The 22,404-nt window shown below is 44.0% G+C and overlaps 2 protein-coding genes and 1 long non-coding RNA gene across 6 annotated transcripts; 2 read left to right on the top strand and 1 right to left on the bottom strand.

Moving 5' to 3' along the window:
- Window positions 1-476: 476 nt before the first annotated feature.
- Window positions 477-3,410, top strand: LOC142990957 (uncharacterized). 4 transcript variants are annotated; one of them, XR_012960860.1, is made up of 6 exons: window positions 477-634; window positions 1,479-1,576; window positions 1,860-1,971; window positions 2,355-2,460; window positions 2,734-2,945; window positions 3,039-3,410. It is a non-coding gene; the product is annotated as an uncharacterized LOC142990957 (long non-coding RNA). The 4 variants fall into 4 exon arrangements; XR_012960861.1 differs by having other exon boundaries at window positions 1,479-1,600; window positions 2,372-2,460; XR_012960858.1 differs by having other exon boundaries at window positions 1,479-1,600.
- Window positions 3,411-3,630: 220 nt separating this feature from the next.
- Window positions 3,631-7,004, top strand: aurka (aurora kinase A). Its single transcript, XM_076141077.1, has 9 exons — window positions 3,631-3,939; window positions 4,421-4,486; window positions 4,609-4,942; window positions 5,061-5,091; window positions 5,183-5,374; window positions 5,689-5,827; window positions 5,916-6,064; window positions 6,215-6,389; window positions 6,509-7,004. Exons 2-9 carry the CDS (start codon window positions 4,424-4,426, stop codon window positions 6,692-6,694), a joined length of 1,269 nt encoding a protein of 422 aa, XP_075997192.1. The 5' UTR covers window positions 3,631-3,939; window positions 4,421-4,423; the 3' UTR covers window positions 6,695-7,004.
- Window positions 7,005-8,935: 1,931 nt separating this feature from the next.
- slc32a1 (solute carrier family 32 member 1) lies at window positions 8,936-13,195 on the bottom strand. The gene is made up of 2 exons (XM_076141243.1): window positions 12,282-13,195; window positions 8,936-11,278 (listed from the first exon to the last, which is right to left on the bottom strand). The coding sequence occupies exons 1-2, from the start codon at window positions 12,672-12,674 to the stop codon at window positions 10,091-10,093; spliced, it is 1,581 nt and encodes a 526-aa protein (XP_075997358.1). The 5' UTR covers window positions 12,675-13,195; the 3' UTR covers window positions 8,936-10,090.
- Window positions 13,196-22,404: the final 9,209 nt, after the last annotated feature.

The raw sequence follows: 22,404 nt of genomic DNA, 5'->3' as shown, positions 1-22,404 counted from the left end.
GACTTTCCATGTTCCACGTACCATGTTTTCTGTGTGGCATCAAGAAAATTGACCAGAATACCCCCAGGCTGGTGACAGTCCCGAAAGAGAACTGGCCTGAGAGGCAAGCATGGGGGCCTATTGGATATTATACAGTATATACAGGTATATTCCTGTCGGGGTCTTTTTGTACACAAGACAAATCTCCCATAAGACTGAAGACAGTAAGACTGAAGCTATTTCCTAAAAAAGTACAAAAATAAAATGTCTTATGAGACCAAAATTGACCCTTAATTGTAAGATCTGTTAGTAGCTTGAGAAATAACATGAGCTGTACAATCTAGATAAAGAAATATAATACAAGTCAGGCATGTGTCCTTTGTAGTCAAAATTCTCCACTGTTTATAATTTTTGATTCTATATTAATTAGGAAGGGAAAAAATTAATATATTTAAAGCAAATTCCCCCCTGTCCCTCTTTCCTCCCTCCTGTGTGTAGTGCGCCTTCTGGGCCACAAGCAGCAATGAGTAACAGAGCATAACACAAAGCCGGACATATAAAAGAGGAGGAAGAAAATTATCAAGGTACAGTCTGTTACGAAATCCCAAAAAATAAACATGCCGAAGAAATACGGATACAACGGAGCAACGTTAGAGTAAGTATTCTGAAAATATGTGTATTTGTTTCTGTTACAATTGAACGAACCTCGTTCAGATGCATTGCAGAAGAAGTGCTTGCTGCAAAGCCTGTCGAAAAAGGACGTTCAAAAAACAACGCAGTGTTTCATCCGTCCAGGTCGCCAGTCTTTCACAGAGTAGCACAAACACAAACAAAAAAACAGGCGGACATTCCACTTACAGTCACACACACACAATTTACTGTTTACGCGGAAAGAGGAACCGGGCCTGGCTGCGGTGAGGCACTGAGCCAAAAAGCAGTGAAGGTGAGAGAGGGATCTAATGACGAGCACCTATAGTTTTAACCACCACAGAACACCAGAACAATAACAAAGAAGAGGGTCGAGCTCATTTAGGTAGAGATAGTGGTATTTTGTCGCTACTCGATTTGGACCATGTGAGAATGTTATTTTCCACCGACATTTCACTAAAACTTGTAACTGTCGTCCATTTCCTTCTTACCTAACCGCAAACTCTTCCCCCAAAACACTAAGACGGAGACATAACATTTTGACCTCAGTCGGTGTATGAACTTCATAGACACAGTATATCGATTGCAAACGTGAACACAACGGCAATATGTTAGTGATGATAAACAAGACGTAAACGCCATTATGCGCATGCGCGGTCCATTTCTGGTTTCCGCGCGGGTGCAAATCGGCTACCGACAGTGACACCTGTAGTCGGCTGATGTTATTACATACTCAGTGACCACTTTACTAAGATAAGTTAAACCTTTATTCGTCCCACAACGGGGAAATTCACAACTACTAGATACACCTATTGTTTTGTTTTTTTGTTTGTTAAACCCAATCAACACAGGAGGGGACAGAATATTGGAAAAGTTCCCTAACGATACTAAACAACGGCACTGACTATGGCCACAACAATTGAGATGAATCGACACCACGATGTCGAACGTGAGCATTATCCGCTTCACACAGGTATTATTTTATATGGTGATAGTGTTATATTGGATTATGTAGGTGTATGTAATAACTGGCCACTGAGTGCATACCCCCAACTGCTCCAGAGGCGCTGTAGCATGGCTGCCCTGCACCCCCTCTGTAAAGCATGCGTTTGTGTGTGTGATATGTGAGAAGGGGTGCAAGACACCTTTCAATTGCATGTAATATGACAAATACAGTATCTTATCTTAAATATTTCTGAATATTGAAGTTTTTACATTGCAAAATTTTTCAGGATTCTTGAATCTCTTTGGCAAAAGGGAATGCAGAACTGCAGTACAAATGAAAACAAGCTGAGAATCGAGCAGGCTTCTGCCGCAACAGGCCTAGTGGATGAAAGAATAAAGGTACAGTGCATGTGGCTGGAATACAGAGACACACCTGCTGTCATATGTCTTAAATGTTATGTTTTATTTAATATTAAAGTTGATTTCTTTATTTGATATCTATATTTATAGTTGTACATGCTTGTCTGTCAAAGCACTTCTTAAACATTGTTTTTAAATGTGATATCCAAGTTATACAAATGTATTATTGTGGTTTTCTGAAAATATATCTATTAAACAGTCGAAGGGTTTCAGAGTTCCTTAAATTCGCCCAGGATGACTCTGATCTTAAGTTTACAATAAACACAGATCTGAATGTGGATGTGACTTGTAGGAAAGAGTATAACATAGGTGCCTAAAAAAACCAAGCTATCTATGCTAATCCATCATGTTCTGTGGTAAAGCTGTGGATATATTCTAGGAACAGGAAGAAGAGGAAGGAAGATGAAAAGCAGTCAAAGAGAGAGAAGCCGTGTCCTTCCACATCAAAGGCAGGCAGTTCTTCTAAAGGTACAGCAGCCTCATGATGTCTTACCCCATTTTACATTGCAATTCTAGCTTGCTAGTAATCTACTGGACCCTTTGACATTTAAAGTCTAATATCAAGTTGTTGGGAAAATATTATATACAGTCTTTAAATATCATCTTTCAGCTCGAGGGTACAGGTCTAGATTTCAGAACTGCATCATATAAAGATCTGTTTCTAATTCTCAGCCTCAGTATAAACACCCTGGAAAGATCAGAATCAACTTTGGAAATACAGTGAAATGATCTTCCTCCCAGGTATTACACAGAATGAAGGAGATGTGAATGATGATGCTTGTGATGAGTTGGACACTCGATGGACCAGGCAGGGACAAGGAGACACAATCCAGTGCTCATCGTCATCTGATGAAGAGACAGACGGCGTCACTGCAGATGTACCTGTCCAGGACTCTACCAAAGACGGTCAAGAAGAAACAGTTGCTCATCTAATAAAGTCTATAGAGGAAAAGGTATGTAGATGCCTGTGCAAAGAATGATCTAAAATATAAAGGCTAGTGTTTAAATGTAAGTGTCTTCCCTCATCTTCTCTTGTCTTGATTTAGATTCTGCAGCTTCAGAGTTGTCAATGCGATGTCATTTTCATGGTCTATAACCACAGGAACAGTTGCATATCCACCACCGGCACACTGAAAGGACTGGACTTCCTTAGATCTCAGGATCCGAGAATTGACACACAGTTTGCAGCAAATGTATCGAGCACTCCCTGTAACTATGCTAATCAATTAACACCATAGTGACAGGAATTCATAATTAATCATAATAATCAATTATTTTAATTTTATTTAAATAAAATGTAAATAAAAAAGTGTCAACAATGAAAATAAGAAATCTACAATGTAAAAAAAAAGTGTTTGTTTCTGTACTGCCCAGAGTGCGATGTTCATGTTTATGTCAATAAATAAAATGATAAATAAGTGCAGTATTATAGAACTTATTTCCTTGATTTAATTACCATTTTCGAATGATTATCGTAAATAAGCGATCTGCGTTTAAAAGTTGTTCTTCTTGGGCTTACTGCTGCCCCCTGCTGTTTGGGAGAATTTTCCTCCTGGCGTCAGGATTTTATATAAGCCAATGAAGTGCGAGCAGAGCGCATTTGCTCAGCCAATGAGGAGCTCGTGTTGCAGTTTAAAGTTAAAAAAAGAGGCAGGTTTGAAATTGAACAGGCTCTGGCCGCAGTAAGACGTGACTATTTTGCGGCCATTAAAGACGTAGTTTTTGTCGTTTAACAGCTTCTCCACTTGGACTTGAAAGAAGGAAAACGCAGGAGCTTGATTTAAAGCGCGGTGCTGTGGTTGAACCTTATGGTTTTAGTCACAAATGTGGTAGTTCTTGAACTAGCGGACTTAGCGGTAGCTGTTAGCTCGCTGCGGTGACGTCTGTCTCTGCTCCGGACTCATTTTGAATCGGATTTTCCCTGATATCGACCACTAATTAGTTTTGGTAAGTTGCGTTTGTCTAATAACCAACCCTACGCTTGCATTTTTCGTCTGTTTGCGTCATCCAACACGCCTGAGTCGCGGCAGATTTGACCTGTCATGCTAATGCTAATCCGAGCTAATCAAAACGGTCCGCACGTTACTATAACGACTGTACAGTGGTATATAATGTTCAGTTTATCTGAGAATAAAAGGTTTCAATCGCTGTTTTGTTGTGTAACTGTCCAGTTTCTGTTTGCATTGTGTCAATGATGATGAAGCGGTTTAGTCGTACTTTTTGAGACCCTGTTTATAGTTTATAATCGGTTAGACTGCACTGAAGCTTCATATTTATGAACTTCATTTACACACAGAATGATACAGAATCTGCTCACTATGATGCAATCCAATATACCATCAGCAGGAGATGGTCTCAGGTTAACATGGGGTTTATCAGTATCTTAACTTTCAAATTAATTATTTCGTTTCCCTTTAATTTCCTGGAGGATATGGATTCGTCTGCCAGGAAGAAGTTGACAAAAGATGTGAAGCCACTAAGACCGGAAGTAAAGGTAGGATGTAAATTTTGTGGACCATGTTAATGGCTTGTGCTTGTGTCCACCTCGTTGTGTTTATCAACCACACACTGCTTTCAAATGTCTAACATAGAAATGTTTGGTTGTTAACTTTGCAGTCAAGCAGTTGTGGGCCGAAGAGGATTCCTGTGCCACAGCATTCCCAGATGAATCAGAAACCTGTAGTCACGCCGACTGCGCCCCAACGGGTCCTCGGTGTGTCAAACGGGCCTCAGCGGATCCAGCGGCCTGTGAGCAGCCAGAAGCCAATATCTCGTGTAGCAGCCACTGTTAAGCAGACGTGCCCCTCTAATCAGAACGTGAACCCTGCCACCCAGAACGTCAAACCTGCAATGGTTCTCAGTTCGCAGCAGAACCAACCCAAGACAAATGTGACCAAGGTGAATCCTGAACCGGGGAAATCGGAATCGTTAAAACCGGAAAAGCAGCCGAGTAAGTACACAGAAACTTTGCTTTCAAAAGTTCAGGGTTCACTGTTTTGTGTGTTATTATAAGTATTGTGTGTATAAGTTTTGCTCCTCAAATATGTCCTGTATTTTTCTTTTGTTAGGCAAGCCTGCAGCGACGGCCTCTTCATCAAAGTAAGTCTGTCCAGCATACGTCTGATGCCATTTCATTTACAGAATTTTCTAATTTAGTAAATATTCATGTCCTTTTTTTTCTCAAACGCAGATCTCCATGGGGCCTGGAAAACTTTGACATCGGCCGTCCCTTGGGAAAGGGTAAATTTGGAAATGTTTATCTAGCCCGAGAGCGGCAAACCAAATTCATCTTGGCCTTGAAAGTCCTTTTTAAGAAGCAACTGGAGAAGGCCGGCGTGGAGCATCAGCTGAGGAGGGAAGTGGAGATCCAGTCTCACCTCAGGTAAAAGGCCCCTCACAGTCTGTGCAGCCAGACAGACATCATTCCTCATACTACAGCTCTTTCTCCTGATGGGTACAATTTCTATGACTTGAAACCAAAGATGTGTGAAGGGTTTCAGCCCATAAAAAACATTTTTACCAGTGCCAGAATGCTTAACATGAACTTACAGACTGTGGATGACTTCATGATGCAACTGGCTGCACACTCTTTGGACAGCTCGGACTCACAGCTCGGACCAGTACGTCTTGAAATATCAATTGAGTACTGCAGCAAAAGAAACTCACAAAGCTCTCTCTGATGTCGGCGTCCCACAGGCACCCCAACATCCTGCGCCTCTACGGCTATTTCCACGACACGTCTCGCGTATACCTCATACTTGAGTTTGCACCCAAGGGCGAGTTGTACAGCGAGCTGCAGCGCTGTGGAAGTTTCCCCGAGGACAGAAGCGCCACAGTAAGTCTGTCCGAGTAACACACTTGTATTAGGTTTATGGGTCAGTTGACACGGTTTAAGATGAACCCTCCTGTATTTCCTCCCCTAGTATATCATGGAGCTTGCCGACGCTCTCAACTACTGCCACACCAAGAAGGTGATCCACAGGGACATCAAACCAGAGAACCTGCTACTGGGCGCCAACGGGGAGCTGAAGATTGCTGATTTTGGCTGGTCCGTCCACACTCCTTCTTCCAGGTGAGGCACAAATCCCATGACACATAATGGAATGTCTTCTTTGTTTTTAACAGCCTTGATTAGAAGCATTTTTTCATAGAAGCGTTTTTGCTCCTGTGCAATACAAAAAGAATTGTAACCTTTAAGCTCTTGATCTCTGTGGTCCTTCAGGAGGTCCACACTTTGTGGAACACTGGACTACTTGCCTCCAGAGATGATTGAGGGGAAGACGCATGATGAGAAAGTGGACCTGTGGAGTCTGGGCGTCCTTTGCTACGAGTTCCTGGTTGGAAAGCCTCCGTTTGAAACGAAAAGTCACGACGAGACCTATCGCAAGATAGCAAGGGTAAGACTGGCACACACGCAAATAAGTGGGATTAATGCCAGTCTCACTGGTATGAATCATTGAAAATGGTAGTTTGCTCTGTAACTTGTGGTTTGATGCATCTTTTGTCCCCCTTCTAGGTGGAGTATACTTACCCTCCTCAGGCCAATATTGGTGATGGAGCCAAAGACTTGGTCAGCAAACTGCTTAAGCACAACCCCCTGCACAGACTTCCCATCCGGGGAGTCCTCTCGCACCCCTGGGTGGCTGGGAGCTCCACCAAGAAGCCCACAACTGAAGTATACGAGCCCGAGCCCGGACTGTGAAGCCTGCGCGCTCCGGGGCAGGCCGGTCCACGTTATACATTTGACTAAAGGGAGCGTGTGGCAGTTGGCGCGACGGTCCAGTGCGGCACACGTGTGACGTTAAACACGTTTGAGACATGGTCACTGGTGTGCAGCTGATGGAGCAATCCGCCTGCACACTGACTACAGATGGCTTCTCTTTGCTCTCTGTTGAGCCCCTTTCAATGTTTTCTGTGTTCCTTTCTCTGTTTTGTGTCTGTAAATATTTCACTTTGTCTTGTATTAGGAACATTTTATTGACCTTTCAATGAAACGTCATTACTTGAAATAATAAATCTTATTGTACTATAACTGGAGTGCGTGCACGTCTGTTTGTACACTTTTGACCTTTGTGTTCATTTGTGATGAGCACCAATCGTCCAATCGCTGCCAAACCTGCATAGTGTTTCTATTTACATGAATCAGATGTTTTATTGTTTTTATTGGCATGACTGAGAAAATGCACAGGTTGGCATTTAACTTCCCTAGCCTGTGTTCGCTCCTGGCCAGCTCAACAGAACCTTTCACCAGGAGGACGAGAGCCAGCAGAGAGAAAGTCATCGAAGCGGAGGAGGAAAGCGACTGAAGGTATTTACCAGAATCTAGTGTTATGAATAGACTGTCACTTTGGAGGTGATCTGTGAAGTATTGGGTGATTTGATATACAACTGTTAGTCCTCATTACTTGATCCATGTACTGTATTCCACAACCGCATCAAGCTATTTCTTGAAGCTTCTGCTTACGGACAGCAGAGGTCGCCTGCGTACCGCTCAGCCAACGTTACATAGGGTGACGTTTCAAGTTTTGAACAGTATTTTCCATTTTTGATCTTTTTATATCTTAGATCTTTATATCAAAAATACAATAAATGGTAACATTTCTGAATTAGTGTTTTTGAAGCTCTTTTTCTTGGGGCTTATGTCATTAATCTTACAGAACTCAAACTGGGTCAAAAACCCTCATTTGGTAGCTACACATTAATATGGGAATTGATGAGCATTACCCCCTGAAATTACATATAAACTAATGGAATTGTGTCACCAAATTGGAAGGAATTCCAATCAGAATCCTTCATGGCACAAAAATTGTCGTCATAGGGATAAAATACAGGTTAATTTGTAAATTGTGCAAAGATGAAGCAAAATATGGCGATGACTAAACTGAAGAGTCGTTGATCAACCTTCAGCACATCACGGACGTTACTGAAGCTCAGTGTTTCTCTCAAACATGCGCAGGTAAATGTGAGGTAAACGACCTCTAAATTCGATCACTGGAACGGCGCCCAGTCCCGCTAGGTGACGCCCTAGTCATGTTAACGCAGTGGCAAAGGGACGTGATGATTAAATTAGGATTATTGATGTATAGGAAATCCTGCTTGTTACAGATCTATATTGTATTTATATTCTGTATGTATCTTCATCCCCCATGTGCTTTCCGGGTTTATCCAGATGTTCCGTGTGCTCTCAAACATTAATGACGTAATTCCAATCCAACACACAATCTTTTGCATATCGAACTTCTCCGGTAAAGGTTTGATCCGGATTGCGTTTGTCTCGTTCACAGAGCCGTGAAGCTCCATTCTGAGGCCTCCGCTGGTGCTTCATCTTCCTCCTCCTCCTTTACCATGCGCCCATCGGGAGGCGATCACAGTAATCGACGATCTCAAGGTGAATCCTTGCGTAGAGGAATGCACCAGGCTGCCTGATGTGTCCACAGATGGAGAGTTGGAGGTAAATGATGGGCAGATGTGAGCGGATGAACAGGTCGAACATCAGGGCCCGAAGCCTGCAGCACAACACCTGTGCACAGGCTGAGGCCAGCGAGGGCGAGCATGCGCACTGTAGATTCCTCCCTATACATAATATGACTCTTTACTAAAATATATACATTACAAACGTATATGCCAAAATCAAACAAAGAGGAGTTTAATTTAGAAGATTTAGAGCTCCCTTCTCCCCCCGCCATCTCCCTCTCTCTGTCTCTCTCTCTCTCTCACACACACCCACACACAGTCAGGCCCACGCGCGGGTATTTCGTTGCAATAAAATGCGACTGTTTTCTCCATTTTTCGGCATTTTATTTTAGAGAAAAAAATACATGTTCTGACCGTTTCCGTTTTACATGAAACCACACACATTTTTACAATATAATTTCACTTATTTCTTTATTCTTTAATATTTTTCACAATATATGATAACGACTTTGAGATATACATTCCATCTTTTTGAAACCACAATAACACTACACATACGTTTTTTTTAATAACATTTCCACAGGACCCATTGGATTGCACACAATGAAAAAAATGTCTTTATGCACATTTTCCTCTCTGACTTTCTTTTTTTTCTTCTCCCCATCGGAATTTGGAGACAGGATTCATCCGGATTAATTTCAAAACAAGCTCTATATTTAAATGCGTCATGACATTACTCTAATTGGGTGTGCTGGAGTTCAGTTTGGGTCTCCCTCCGTGTGAAATGTGCGGGCCAGTCTGCGGGGGGCTATAGACAGGTCTGAATGTTGGTCTCTTCATTTCTGTTTTTAGCGGATTTATGATATTAAAACATCGTTTCAAATACAAAAATGAACATTAACATTTTCACTGTAGCACAGAAGAATCAAAAATCGGATTTTTATTTCCACTTCCCGTTTTCATTATCATTTTTATTTGACTTAAATATCATACATTCAATGCATAGTTTGTATAGCTGCTGATATTTTGCATTCCCAGTATTTTAAACTGCAGGTTATAGGTCCAATTACGTCATTTCTAATTCAACTTGGCTATTATTCTTATTAATTGTATTGTTTTCACTGCTGGTTATTGCCGTTGTGTTATTGTCTTATTTCGGTTTAACACCACATTCACTGCCCATAATTATAGAGTAAAGATCGTGACATTGAAGTTATTTGAGCCATTATTAAACACGTTATGCTGTCGAATGTCTTCCCATCACAAACGTTACATGAAGTCTATTCTCTCGTGTGGGGGAGCACAACAAGAGCGACGATAGATCGAAGAGAAACTGCCTCTATTTTTTTTTATTTTTTGCAATTTAGTTGAAGGTCAATATTGTAAACGTTCACTCCACTGGAAAATATGTATTTATGTACTTTGTTCGCATATTTATACAACATGTATTGTCCATATAGTGTGTGTAGCTTCCCTCGCTGTCACGCGCTCTCTCTCTCTCTGTGTGTTTGTGTATTGATGCAGACTGTATAGGCGCGTGTTGGTTGCGCGCATTTTACGCATGAATGAAGCTGGAGGAAGGGGTGGGGGCGCTTGCCGGGAAGTCAAGTTTTATTATTATTTTTTCTTCACTAAACGGGGGGATTTGCAGTTAACATCTACTTCTTCCAGCAATGACTCACATCTACTCTTCTATATTGTACTTGAAAGCCTCTATGAGCCCCTCCATCGAATGAATGAAGCCGGATACGCTGCAAATACCCCCTATTACAAAGATGGCGACGTCGAAGAAAACCTGGTGCCATAACAGCTTTCTCCATAAAAGCCTGAGGTGGAAGAGACTGGGGAGCAAGAAGCACAAACCCGCGCCTGTCAGGCTGCCGGTGAGACCCATGAGCAGGGCGAAGTGGGGCACGTAAATGGCCATGAGCAAGGTGAACACGACGAGGCTGCACCGGAGAGTGAGTCCCCACGATTTCAAGCGTCCGTCGCCCCCGTAGCAATCTGGGAAGACGGCGCGTCCTCCGTCCTGGAAGAAGGATTTCTCCAAGACCTCGACAGCGGCGAAAAATGGCAACGGGTACGACAGCAAGGCTTTGGAAACGAGGAAGAGGTTGACCACGGCTCGGATGCCGGGGGGCAGGTTGTCTGTGATGACCTCCTTGGTTTCGTCGGCCCAGGTCAGATAGGCCACCAGAGCGAACAGGCCCTTGAGGATGCAGGCAGCTATGTGAGTCCAGTTCATCATGCAGTGGAACTCGCTGGGTTTCTGCATGTTCCCCTCCAGGGAAGGCAGGAAAATCTGGGATGTGTAGCTGAACACGATAATCCCGATGGAGATGGGGAACTTCTTGACGTCGATGTAGAACTTGACCTTGTCCCAGGCCCAATCCCTGGCCCGGGAGAGGCAGTAGGCGATCACCAGGACGTTGATGACGAAGTGGGCCATCGTGCACAGCAAGCTGAACTTGGAGACGGCTTTGAGGTTTTTAAGGAAGGCGCACGGCAGGAGGGCGGCGGTGGCGATGATAGCCCAGGACTTCTGGGAAATCGGCATGTTGGGGAAGCTGTTGTACATGAGATTACCGCTGACGACCACGTAGAGGATGCAAGTCATCACCAGCTCTATGATCTGGGCTACATTCACGATATGGCCACCTAAAGCCGGGAATCTGGGCGCGCAGCAGGCGTTGGCAATATCCACATAGGAGTCCCTCACACGGACGAGCTGCCCGTCTTCGTCCTCCTCGTACAGGCAGGAAATGAGGATTTTCCCCGTATAGCAGCACACCACCGCGGCGAAAATAATGAGAAAGAGTCCGAGGTATCCCCCGTGCAGAATCGCGTAGGGCAACCCAAGAACGAACATTCCCTGCAAACATAATAATAATAAGGTTAATCAAAGAAAGCAATGTAATGTCAGTTAAATACATTTTCTAAAAAGCATGATAATGTTAGTGATCAAACAAAAAAGCCTAATAATAATAGTAATAATACATGCGTTATTTATTTGTTATATACGTTCGTAATTTAAGTTTTCTGAAGTTCACAGCACTTCCGCTTTCGTGTTGTGGGTTTTCCACTTTGCTCTGAGCGCGTTCATCCGCTTCCTGACGTCACCGCGACGTGTAGGAGACACTGTGACGTCAGAGGCCGCCACGCGGGGGGGGGGGGGGGGGGGGGAGGGGGGGGGTACTCTGAGTCTTGGCATCTTTTTGTCGCATAGCTCTGGCAGCGCGAGGACCACATGGGGACTGAAGCCACCACACCGGCGCGAGACGATCAAGCCGCGCGCACGTGGATCTTTGCGCATAATTAGATTGTTCTTTATTTATAATAAACAGACAAATCACAATAAATGAGTCTCATAAGATCAAATGCGTGCCGGTTTCGCCCATATTTTTCAGTTGGAAGTTCAAAGGTTAAATTCAAGCAACCATACTGTGTCGACGTTTGACCTTATTTAGCTTAATGACTGTGAAATGACTTTATCTCACATATCTATTCATTTATCCACAGCAATGTAGATTAAACGGCTTTCAGGGACTTCGATGACTACAAAAGAGAGAGAGAGAGAGAGAGAGTGTGTGTGTGTGAGCACGTCCAACGCCCCCATTCTCAGCGCTCAATGCTTTTGCTGTTTAACCTTCTAAACAGGATTATTGTTATCTATCAATAAGTTTTTTTTTGTGCAAAATAAATCCAAGCATTGATTTAACAAAGTGAAGCTCAGTGGTGTGTGTTTGGTGCGTTAATACATGAACGAATGTCTCGCAGGTGCGCGTTCATCTCAAATTTCACAGCGGCTTTCAGGTTGGATCAGCCAATTAGAACCGAGCACCCGGAACCAGCCCGGCGAAGTGCGTCTTTCTCACCTGGATCGCATTCGTGACGTTCCAGCCCGCCTCCCAAACGGTGATCTTCGGTCTTGCTTCCTCGGCCAGAGCTCCGTCCTTGGAAGTGGAGGACGGCGGACCGGTGCCGTCCCTCTGGTAGTGGCTGTCCCCGTCCAGCGTGCCGCCGCCGCCGTCTCCGCCGCCGCCCTCTCCGCCCGCTTCATCGGTGGTTAAAATGTCCATCTGCATCCCCTGTCTGTGGTCGTAGTCCAGGTCATCGCAGGCGGCGAAGCCCAGACCCTCCTCGTCGGTGGCGGCCTGGAAGCCCATCCTGGCGAACATCCCGCTCACCTTCGCCTGGGACTTATTGGACACGGCGGTGGCTGCATTGGACAGTTTATTAGAAAGCTTCCCTCTGATTAACGTCGCCATTTTTTCGCTCCTCACTCGACTCTTAAACTGTCTGCGCCTTAATTAGTGATTTTCCTGTTCCTTCTCTGTCGCTCTCTCTCTCTTTCTCTCTCCTTCAGACGAATCAATTGGAGGCTACTTTGGATTGCAGGTCTTTGATGAATCCGCTGGATAAGCACAGTTTTTTTTGGTATAGTTCTTCTTTAGTTGCTATCTCCACTTCTTACTGAGTGAACGCCTGCTGATCTTGATTAGCTCCAGGTTCATGTCACCTTCAGACGTCGCTGCTCCGTCTGTGCATCTTGGCAAATGCGCTCTGACGCTCGATGAAAAGCCCACCTATTGAAAATCGGAGGCAGAGGTCTATGCGTAAAAGGGTTACGCACCAAAAAAAGAGAGGAGCCACAGGTTTGTCCCCCGCCTGTTTACCGTCTTAAAGGACCGTTTTCCTTCCGATTACAAAGGAAAAACCGGGGCGGCGTTTTTCCAAGAGATGGTCGTTGGTTTTTCCAGGTGCCTTTACTTGATGCCAATGCGGTACCGTGGAGCCCGGGGGGGTGGTGAGGGCGGGCGGGCGGGTGGGTGGGGTGGTGAGGAGGAGAGAGGGAGGCAGGGAGGAGGAGGAGGAGGAGGAGACACGTGTCCTCATCAGCCTGCCCAATGCAAAGCACGTCTCCAGCTCTCTCCCAGTGCCCCAACCAGGAGAAAAAACAGTGGAGAGATTTGCTGCATTTCTAGGGGAGGTGCTTGCTGGAGACCCCCACACCCCACCCACACACCCCTCCACACACACACACACCCCTCCACAACCCATAATCTATAATACTTCATCCCTCACATCCAATGACATTCCGGGGGCCTCGAATCTTGCATAACTTTACGCGTATAAAAGGCGGTTAGAATTTGACAAAACCTCTGCAACTCTTTCGCCGCATGTTATATAACACACAACATAGGGATTTGGGTCATAAACATGTGGCGTTTTGCACCATGAGTTAGTTTGTTTTTGTTTTGGAGGAGAAGAGGACGAGGAACACCAACATAACACCCAAGTTGTCTCCGGGATTGTGGCGGTCTTTTATTTATGAGGAACTATGTTTTTTTTGTTGGTCTTTTGCTAATTGATGGTAAGATAGAGACATGAAGTGTGTTAATAGAGTCTGTGCGACATTCATTTGTATCTATGAGATGCGTCCTTTCATTTCAGACTGCGGTCTTCATTCCGGATGTGTGATACTAAGGATTCATGCTCAGGTGAATGTTACAAAAATCTTATTTTGAAGGGATAGTAATGTAAAGAAATGCATTTAATTGCACGTGTAATTCAAATGTAATATACATAGACTGAGAGTGGGCTTATTATGTGTCTGGACTTTGAGAATGCAGCTCTTATTTTGAAACGAAAATTAATCAAAGTTGATAGTAATTTAGATTTGACTGTTTCCTGATCGAGAAAAAAAAATTAAAAAGTGCAATTCCAAGAAAATCTGGCTCTTACAAATGGTATTGTTATTTTATTTATTTGTTCATTTATTTCACATTTTTGTGAACAAAGGCCTCGTCGAGACCATTTTAGTCGAATAACTTTTTTAAAAATGGACTTTGCCTCTTTAAAGTGTCTTATTAACGTTTATTTTGTGCTCCAAAGTGCTGCGACTCGATTTTTCGTGTCCACCACGTTCACCGGCTCCTCGTGCAAAGTTGGCCGGCGTGCAGACACAAAGCCTCGGCCTGCACGCTGCCTGCACGCTGCTCCGCCTTACACTCTTATTTGCTTTAGTCTGGAGGGAAACATGACCTATATGTGCGGTGTTTAAACCTGTTTGTTGAATAGGCTGTAATCTGATGATGCTTTCATCCGAGCAAACGACAAACCACAACCCACGCTTTGGGATTCATACACGACATGCACGCGGCCATATGACAGAGGCCCACCGCCGCCATTTAAAGGGATGTAAACACGCAGTTAAGACGTTTTTCTGTGCGATTTTTATTCGATTATTCGACGGTCCAACATCTAAATTATCTTGGGACATTTTTGGAATTTTTTTTTTTTATTTTTCCTAATACAACCTACAGAAAAAAATTGTTTATCCACAAGGGCGCAATATGAAAATGTTTTGGTTATTCAGAATTTGTTAACGAAATACTAGAAATGCAATCAATCTGCGCCTCTATGTCGCCGAGCAGTGGTGTGTGTGTGTGTGTGTGTGTGTGTGTGTGTGTGTGTGTGTGTGTGTGTGTGTGTGTGTGTGTGTGTGTGTGTGTGTGTGTGGGTCAAACTGGTTTTGCTTTATAACTGTGACGCAAAAGCAAATAAACTCTTCATCCTGACTCCCCCTCTGCTGTGCACGTTTTGTCTTTCTTCTGGTTGAACGTTGCGTTGAGTGGAGGCGGATCTGCGCTCTTTGGCATGTCGACTGAAAGGGTTAATGACGGAGGCTGTTATCAGCGGGCTGCAGCCCTCCTGTGATCGGAGCTCAGCCTGTCTGATGGAGTGTAAGGCAAGATGAAAAGAGCAGCGCTGACACCAGCAGCCAGCAGGTTACACAGGCTGCACACGACCCGCTGTACGGATCAGACAGAAAGAAGAAGAAGAGGAAGAAGAATTTAGGAGCTTTAATTTAGTTCGACGGAGGAAAAAAAGTGTGACCTTGTTATTGTCTCATATTGATGGAATTCAAGACCCCACTGGAATGGTTTCATTTTAGGCGATGTCGTGTGTGTGTGTGTGTGTGTGTGTGTGTGTGTGTGTGTGTGTGTGTGTGTGTGTGTGTGTGTGTGTGTGTGTGTGTGTGTGTGTGTGTGTGTGCGTGCGTGCGTGCGTGCGTGCGTGCGTGCGTGTGTTACTAACTCCGCAGTTTATCTCTCTCTCTCACACACACACACACGCGCGCGCTCTCCCTTCCTTTCTCTCACTCTCTCTTTATCACTCCTTCTTCATCTGCACATAAAGGCAAAGTGATTTTCCCAGTTTATCACCCATCCCTGGAGGCAGCGCGGGGGTCAGGGGTGCCTCGTCCCGGGGGACACCTCATCTCTGCCGGGGACAGATAAAGGACCAATCGAGCCAGCGTGTTCAACCAACACACACCAGATATCCAACAGTCCAAAAGAAAGGCTATTGTGGCCTCACTCATTTCCTCCGCTGCACCCTTCACACACAGACACCCATGTGCGCGAACACACACACACACGCTCCCCCCACCGCTATTCCCCCCCGGCTCTCCTTTTTCCTATTACACACATGACTGAGCTGGCACACAGTTCCCCCTCCTCCCCATCTCCTCCTCCACCCACCCAGCCCCCTTTCCTCCAATCCCAAAATTATAAAAGCATCGCTTTCACCACTGGAGGTGAAACCATCTCCTGAATATAACAGTCTGTGAAGTAATAGAACTTAATAAGAGGGGAAATGCGACCATACCTTCCGTGCATGATCACCACAGGGAAAATCATTTGAGATTTGCAAAATAACAAATGTATAAGAGCTTGATTTGGAGAACCAAAGATCACATTTAATGCCAAAGATTTCAGGATAAAACATCTACGCCTCTTAAACGGGGGTCTGCTGGGTTCCACCTGCTGCAATTAAATGGGTTCACAACAGGACTTTGCATTGCAGGGTATTATTACTTCAAACATGAAAGGGTTTGAACTGGGATATGTCTCTCTCTCTCTCTCTCTCTCTCTCTCTCTCTCTCTCTCTCTCTCGCTCTCTCGCTCTCTCGCTCTATCTTATACAGCCCTACACCACAGATATCTATCCTTTATATTGCAGGGAAACCTTCGGATCCATCCTGTGTGCCATTAGACTTGTGTCTGGTTGTGCTGCTGGCTGTGTTTATCCACCACCCTGCTCTCCTCAATTATAATAAAGGGACATGAAAAAAGGCTCTCCGGGCTCTCAGGGGACCGCATGAGGAGGGAAATTAGTCCACATCAGGCTAATCATGGGACCTCAGAGTCCATTAACATTTGCATCACAATCACAGGTACAGTCTGTTTCTGTAAAGCCACTTTGAGTGCAGATTGAAGTGAACAAGCAGCACAGAGGAGCGGTTCTGTCAATTTCAGCACCGCGGACAGCGATTGCGTCACGCACAAAGGAAAGAGACGCGTGACATTATACTGTGGATTTGATTGGTACATTGTGAAAATCTAAATTTATGCTTTGAGACGTAACATATGAAAAAATTTGCTATAGATATAATAAAGAATCAGGGCTTGAGATGTGCATATTCATATGGGACTTCCAGGTATATGAGCCAGTTATTTCATTACATTACATTACATTACGGTCATTTAGCAGATGCAAAATACAAGAAAATACAAACAAAAAATCTCAATTCCACCTGACATTAGTGATTTTTCTAAAAAAAAAATTGACACTTTATTAGTGGTAGTTTTGAACAAATCTATAGGCTTCCTCTGTGTCCATATCTTTGACAATGAAAGATAACATTTTTACACTGTCATCTTTGCTTTTCCTCCCTGGCTCGCCTGTATGAGGGTTACACACTCACAGCCTCCATCACTGCAACCACCCCCCCCACCCCCCTTTTTTCTCCAAGAGACAATCCATGTGGCAACGACTAAGAGCCTTTTCATTACTCCTAATGCGCCTGTTTAATGGCTTATTATGGGCTCCCCAGAGACTCCCTCAGTAAAGGGCCTCCGTGTTACAGCTGCAGGAAAACAACACAGAGACAAACGGCCAGAGGAATTCTTTCACTCTGATCTATCTATCTATCTATCTATCTATCTATCTATCTATCTATCTATCTATCTATCTATCTATCTATCTATCTATCTATCTATCTATCTATCTATCTATCTATCTATCTATCTATCTATCTATCTATCTATCCATCCATCCATCTATCTCTCTAAACATACAAAGGCACAGTTTGCTTGATCTTTTCATCTCGGTGTGTGTGTTTTCATGTCAGTGTGTGAATTTTGCGTGTGTATCCTTCTCCTCCACCTCCTCCTTGTTTGTGTGTATGTGTGTGTGAGAGCAAACGCTCCCCAGACGCCATTTCGCTGTTAACCCACGGTGACTCCGCTCTCTCCATCACCTTTGACGGTTCCCGGGTTCACTCACTCCCCTGCTGCGACACATTAACATTGTAATTGCCTTTTTTTTAACACAATAAACCCAGTGGCTCCGCTGGGGCCTCGCAGCGCCCCGAGGCCTGCATGGCACAAAGCGATGCCATCGATTTTTCACACACTGCCAGAAAGGAAAAAAAAACCTTCAGCCACCAACACGGAGCACATTTTTATATATTTATTTTCATTTTTTTCACTGGAAATTCTGCATGAGGTCGTGGCGTCCCTGTGCCTGACACCTGCCTCAGGGGAGAGACAGTATAAATCATTGTTTTTGTGTTTTTCTTCTCTTTCTTGGCTCATTTTTGTGTGAAAACCTCTCTGATATTGAACAGCCAGAGGTGATGGAAAGCCATCAATATCTATCACACCTAATCTACTGGAGAGCAAGTGTGTGTGTGTTTCAGTCAGAGCACGTGTAAGTTTGTGTTGGTGTGTGTGGGCCTACATGTGATACCCTGTGTGTGGTCTTGTCACACACACGTCAATAAAGAAGCAGAGCTCAGTGAATAGTTACTGATGTTTTGTTCTCATTAAAGTTTTATGTTGTGAGACCGCAGACATGTTGTTGAATCAGGCTGCACTGTGACCGTGAGAGCCTAACACACACAGGTGACAGGGAGTGTGTGCGTCACCAGAATTTGATTTCAAATCATATGAGTTTGGATTCATATGGATGTTGTCATTGTTGGTGATTCTTCTTTGACTCCCCGCTCGTTTCCTTCCCTGAGCAGATGGTACGGTCCAGTTTTGGAGAGAAGGTGGCTAGTTTGTCTGCTCAGCTTTATGATTTTGGTTGTGGTTTTGTTGAAAATTTTCAGCTGTTATATCGTATTTTGTGGATATAAACCCTTTTTTTGGAGTGGAGCTTTTATTTTCCTTTATATCGTAGGTGTCAGAACATGTAGGAGCGTTATTATGTTTATATACAAATCTCTAATCTCTAATCTCCTAAATTCTAGAAAGTGAATATCTAATTTCAGCAGTTGCTAGATCACAAGATGCAGTTGGTCAATACAGGAAGTAACTTTCTCAAATTAGCACTGATACGTTTCATTGTGGCTGTGTGTTGTTATTAGTATAACCCGTCCATTTCCTCTCCGCCTCTCGCCTGAATGGCTCATTGAAATGCACATCTTCCGTGCAATTGATTCTCTACCTGCGGAAAGCTTTTTTGTTCGGAGCCCCTCTGATGTGGCCGGGATCCTCCAACAGCTTTGATTTAATTGAGTCTAGCAGAGCTCATTGAGAGCGCTTGGAACTTGCATACAGGGTTTATGAATAAAAATAAAATGTGTGCATGCCTTTGAAAATGGGTCCCCCTCCCCCCACACACACACACACACACACACACACACACACACACACACACACACACACACACACACACACACACACACACACACACACACACACAGCCACCCTCTGCTGTCATTAACTGCTATTGTCAGTAGCACAATCAACAGCAGTGGGGCGAGAAATAAAAACCTCCAGCACTTATCATGAGCTCAGGTACCAGCCTCACTCATACACACACACACACACACATGGACACAATAACAAATACACACCACTCAACAAGAATGGATGTTACCCATTGATTTTCCTAGTCTGGATGTGCCAGACGCTGCACAAATACATGCTGCCCGGCTACAAAGGGAGTTTTTGTCTTTGGCGAGGTGTAATCGCTGGGCGACGACCGGGCCAATAATGACTGTGGCTCCGTGTTTAGATGGTGGGTCAATACCGCTGTGGTCCAGAGCAAAATGTGTTCAATCGGCAGTTTGATGAGCTGTATGATTGGCCTTCATCTCTTTAGGGGCCTTTGAAAAGTGAACCGACTGATGAAACGGTGTAAAACATTCGTCTCCATTTTTATTTCATTCATAACAATTGGCTGCTTTTTGTTGTTTCGTCATGTTTGTGGTTTGTTAAATTTCACATTAGAATGAATTTCAATGCGACCACTTCCCTTGATGATATCCCATTGACCTTGATTTAACCGTGATCGTATGTTGAGCTCTAACTCTCCCCGGCTTTGTCCTTACATGACTTAAAACAGAAACAATGTTTTGTATGTCATTTTCCAGAGCGCGCCACGGAAGCTTCATCCGTCCTCTGGTTTCTGTGCCCGGGTGGTGTTATGGTAACCTTTTCTCCCCCTGGGGGGGGTCTCACAAACGTCTATCAATACAGCCGGCTTGTTTCTCTCCTCGCCTCAGCAACATGGGGCCCTCAGGCGCTCTTGCTATGTGTGTCTACAACTACGCTGCTGATTGCTTTCTGATCTCCCACTTGTACTATTCAAGCAGAGCATAGGGGGAAACGCAGACACAACACTATACAAGGGCGAGACGCACATACACACGCACACACACATTCACACACACACACACACACACACACACACACACACACACACACAGTCCTTTTAGATGGAGGAAAGCACAATGTCTAGACAGATTTACGAGTTTTACATTCAGTAGGTGAGGAAAGGGATATAATTATCATCAGTCATTGTTTGTATTATTATTTGAACATTTGTTGATTTATTAGGCTACATGTGATGCCTATACAGCTAATATCTGTTGAATTTACCTGTAAAAACACTGCATTCATGTTCTAGTCTGCTGTTTTATAGCTCCATTACGGTCCTTTGATAACAATAATAAGTCCTTAAAATACACAAAATATCTATTCAATCGCATTTTGTACTTTTCAACCACATTCATCCCACATTTAAGGTGGAATACTGGATCTATTTTCACCAGCAAATCACCTAAATGATGCTGTGATGGTTCCAGACTCTGTCTGATGTGATTTGTCACAACAGTGGCCAGAATAAAAGCTGCAACCGCTGATATGAAACAACACTGAGGTACATTGTGTTACACGGTCAGTCGGCCTATTGTTCGGCATTCCTATAAAACATGTAAATATTCTGCATCCTATCGGTGGCAACAGAAGCCGTCTTATCAGATCGCTACTCTCTCTAATTCAATCTTGAATGTAGCTTATCACGTTTCCACCGTGATCTGAAACGCTCGACACCCTTAGGTGCTGCAGATAACATCTCTATTGTGCCGCTCTGGTTGGTTGAGATAAATAACAAATAATATTGAACAGCTCTATGTCTCCTCTCCTCTCCTCTCCTCTCCTCTGAGTCCAGTTCTTTCTTTTTTCATCTTTGCATTCTGAAATTGCCGTCATTTTCTCAGTCTGCTCCTTCTTTCTTACACACTCTTCCTGTCTGCCTCTGGTCCTTACCCATCATCCTCATTTCTCTTTGTCTCCTTCATGTCTCCCCCTCTCTCACATTCTCTCTACCATACTCTCTCCTTCTCTTATTTTTACCCCCCCCCCTCCTCTTCTTCCTCCTCTTCCTCTTCCCATTCCCTCCCTGGCTGTGTCCTCTCGCTCCTCTCTGCTGTGATCATACCTCCACCCAGGCACCTGACTGCAGATAATCACCCCGGGAAAAAAAATATCCATTTTTATCTTCAACCACAGCTGCAATTCATTGTAGGACTGCTGAATGAAGGGGGGGGGGGGGATTAATAGCTCCCCCCTCCTCCCTCCCTTTGGCCCACTTGATGTCAAAGCCGTCTCCTACAGCTGCTCTGCTTTCTAAAGGGTGAAAAGACCCAACTAAGATTTGAGTGCCCTATTTTGAACGTATTGAACAGTAAATTATGGGGTTTTTTTGAGAGCCGAAGATGATGATGAGGAAGATAATTTCACGGATGAAATCTCACACAGGACACTGAAATAGAGTCTCCCTTATGTCAAGTTCATTTTTGGATCCTTTACTAAAGTACATCCACTATGACTGTACTTTGTTTAAACTGATCAAAGACACAAAGATTTAATTACCAAACACTTATGCAAAGATACTGTGTTTGCTTTTACAATTTGGACCTGAAGGCAACGCGGCTCATAGCGTGATTGAAATGCCAGAGGGCAAAGTAAAGCACATTAATGGATTGAACTCAATTAATATACGAGTTTTGGCCTCTGCTTACAGTTTTAGAAGAAAGAATCAAAACATGGACGTGAAAGAGTTAATTTGGTATCTTAAATGATCTCTATCTTTATCTGTGACAAGCTGTGGTGTTCCTCTATATCACCTGAGATCTGTCTTCCAACACTCTGACATTATTTCCGCCTCATGAGGCCCCATCATGGCGGTGTGAAGGGCTGTCTGGGGACGTGGACACGGGTCGCAGGCATCGCCGCATCGGGGCATCGAGCTCCAGCCGAGAGGGAATTCATGTTGATTTTCATGCTTGGCTAAGCCTGTCTTGCCAGCTGCCATTTATGCTCAGACGTTCATTCTGTATGAGTGACTGTACGTGTGTGTGTGTGTGTGTGTGTTTGTCCTATTTCCACCATCATAATGTAGAATTCCAGCTTAAAATAGAAACAGTGTCACAGAGGCATCGAGCTGAATGAAACTCAGGTATGTTTGAGTGTAAATGCACACAGAGACACGGGAGCCTTTTCCTCTTCCTATAGCTTCAAAACATGAAAGAAGTGCTTTCCTTTCCTTTCCTTTCCTTTTCTGTCCTGCCCAGCTTTCATTCAGCCTGGCCTCTAATTCATGTCATTACTGAAATTGCCTCAAATTTGTTGCCAA

Source organism: Genypterus blacodes, unplaced genomic scaffold (genome assembly GCF_046128005.1).
Source record: "Genypterus blacodes isolate CSIRO-AG114 ecotype Tasmania unplaced genomic scaffold, CSIRO-AGI_Gbla_v1 ptg000017l_1, whole genome shotgun sequence".
NCBI lineage: Eukaryota > Metazoa > Chordata > Actinopteri > Ophidiiformes > Ophidiidae > Genypterus > Genypterus blacodes.
The sequence above is the reverse complement of the archived record's forward strand: the minus strand, read 5'-3'. Positions and strand labels throughout refer to the sequence as shown.

Coding starts and splice junctions, on each gene's coding strand:
- aurka (XM_076141077.1), top strand. CDS start 4,424: ATGGATTCGTCTGCCAGGAAGAAGTTGACAAAAGATGTGAAGCCACTA. Junction 5,828..5,915: donor CCGAGGACAGAAGCGCCACA/GTAAGTCTGTCC, acceptor TTCCTCCCCTAG/TATATCATGGAGCTTGCCGA. Junction 6,065..6,214: donor GTCCACACTCCTTCTTCCAG/GTGAGGCACAAA, acceptor GTGGTCCTTCAG/GAGGTCCACACTTTGTGGAA.
- slc32a1 (XM_076141243.1), bottom strand. CDS start 12,674: ATGGCGACGTTAATCAGAGGGAAGCTTTCTAATAAACTGTCCAATGCA. Junction 11,279..12,281: donor ACGTCACGAATGCGATCCAG/GTGAGAAAGACG, acceptor TTATGTTTGCAG/GGAATGTTCGTTCTTGGGTT.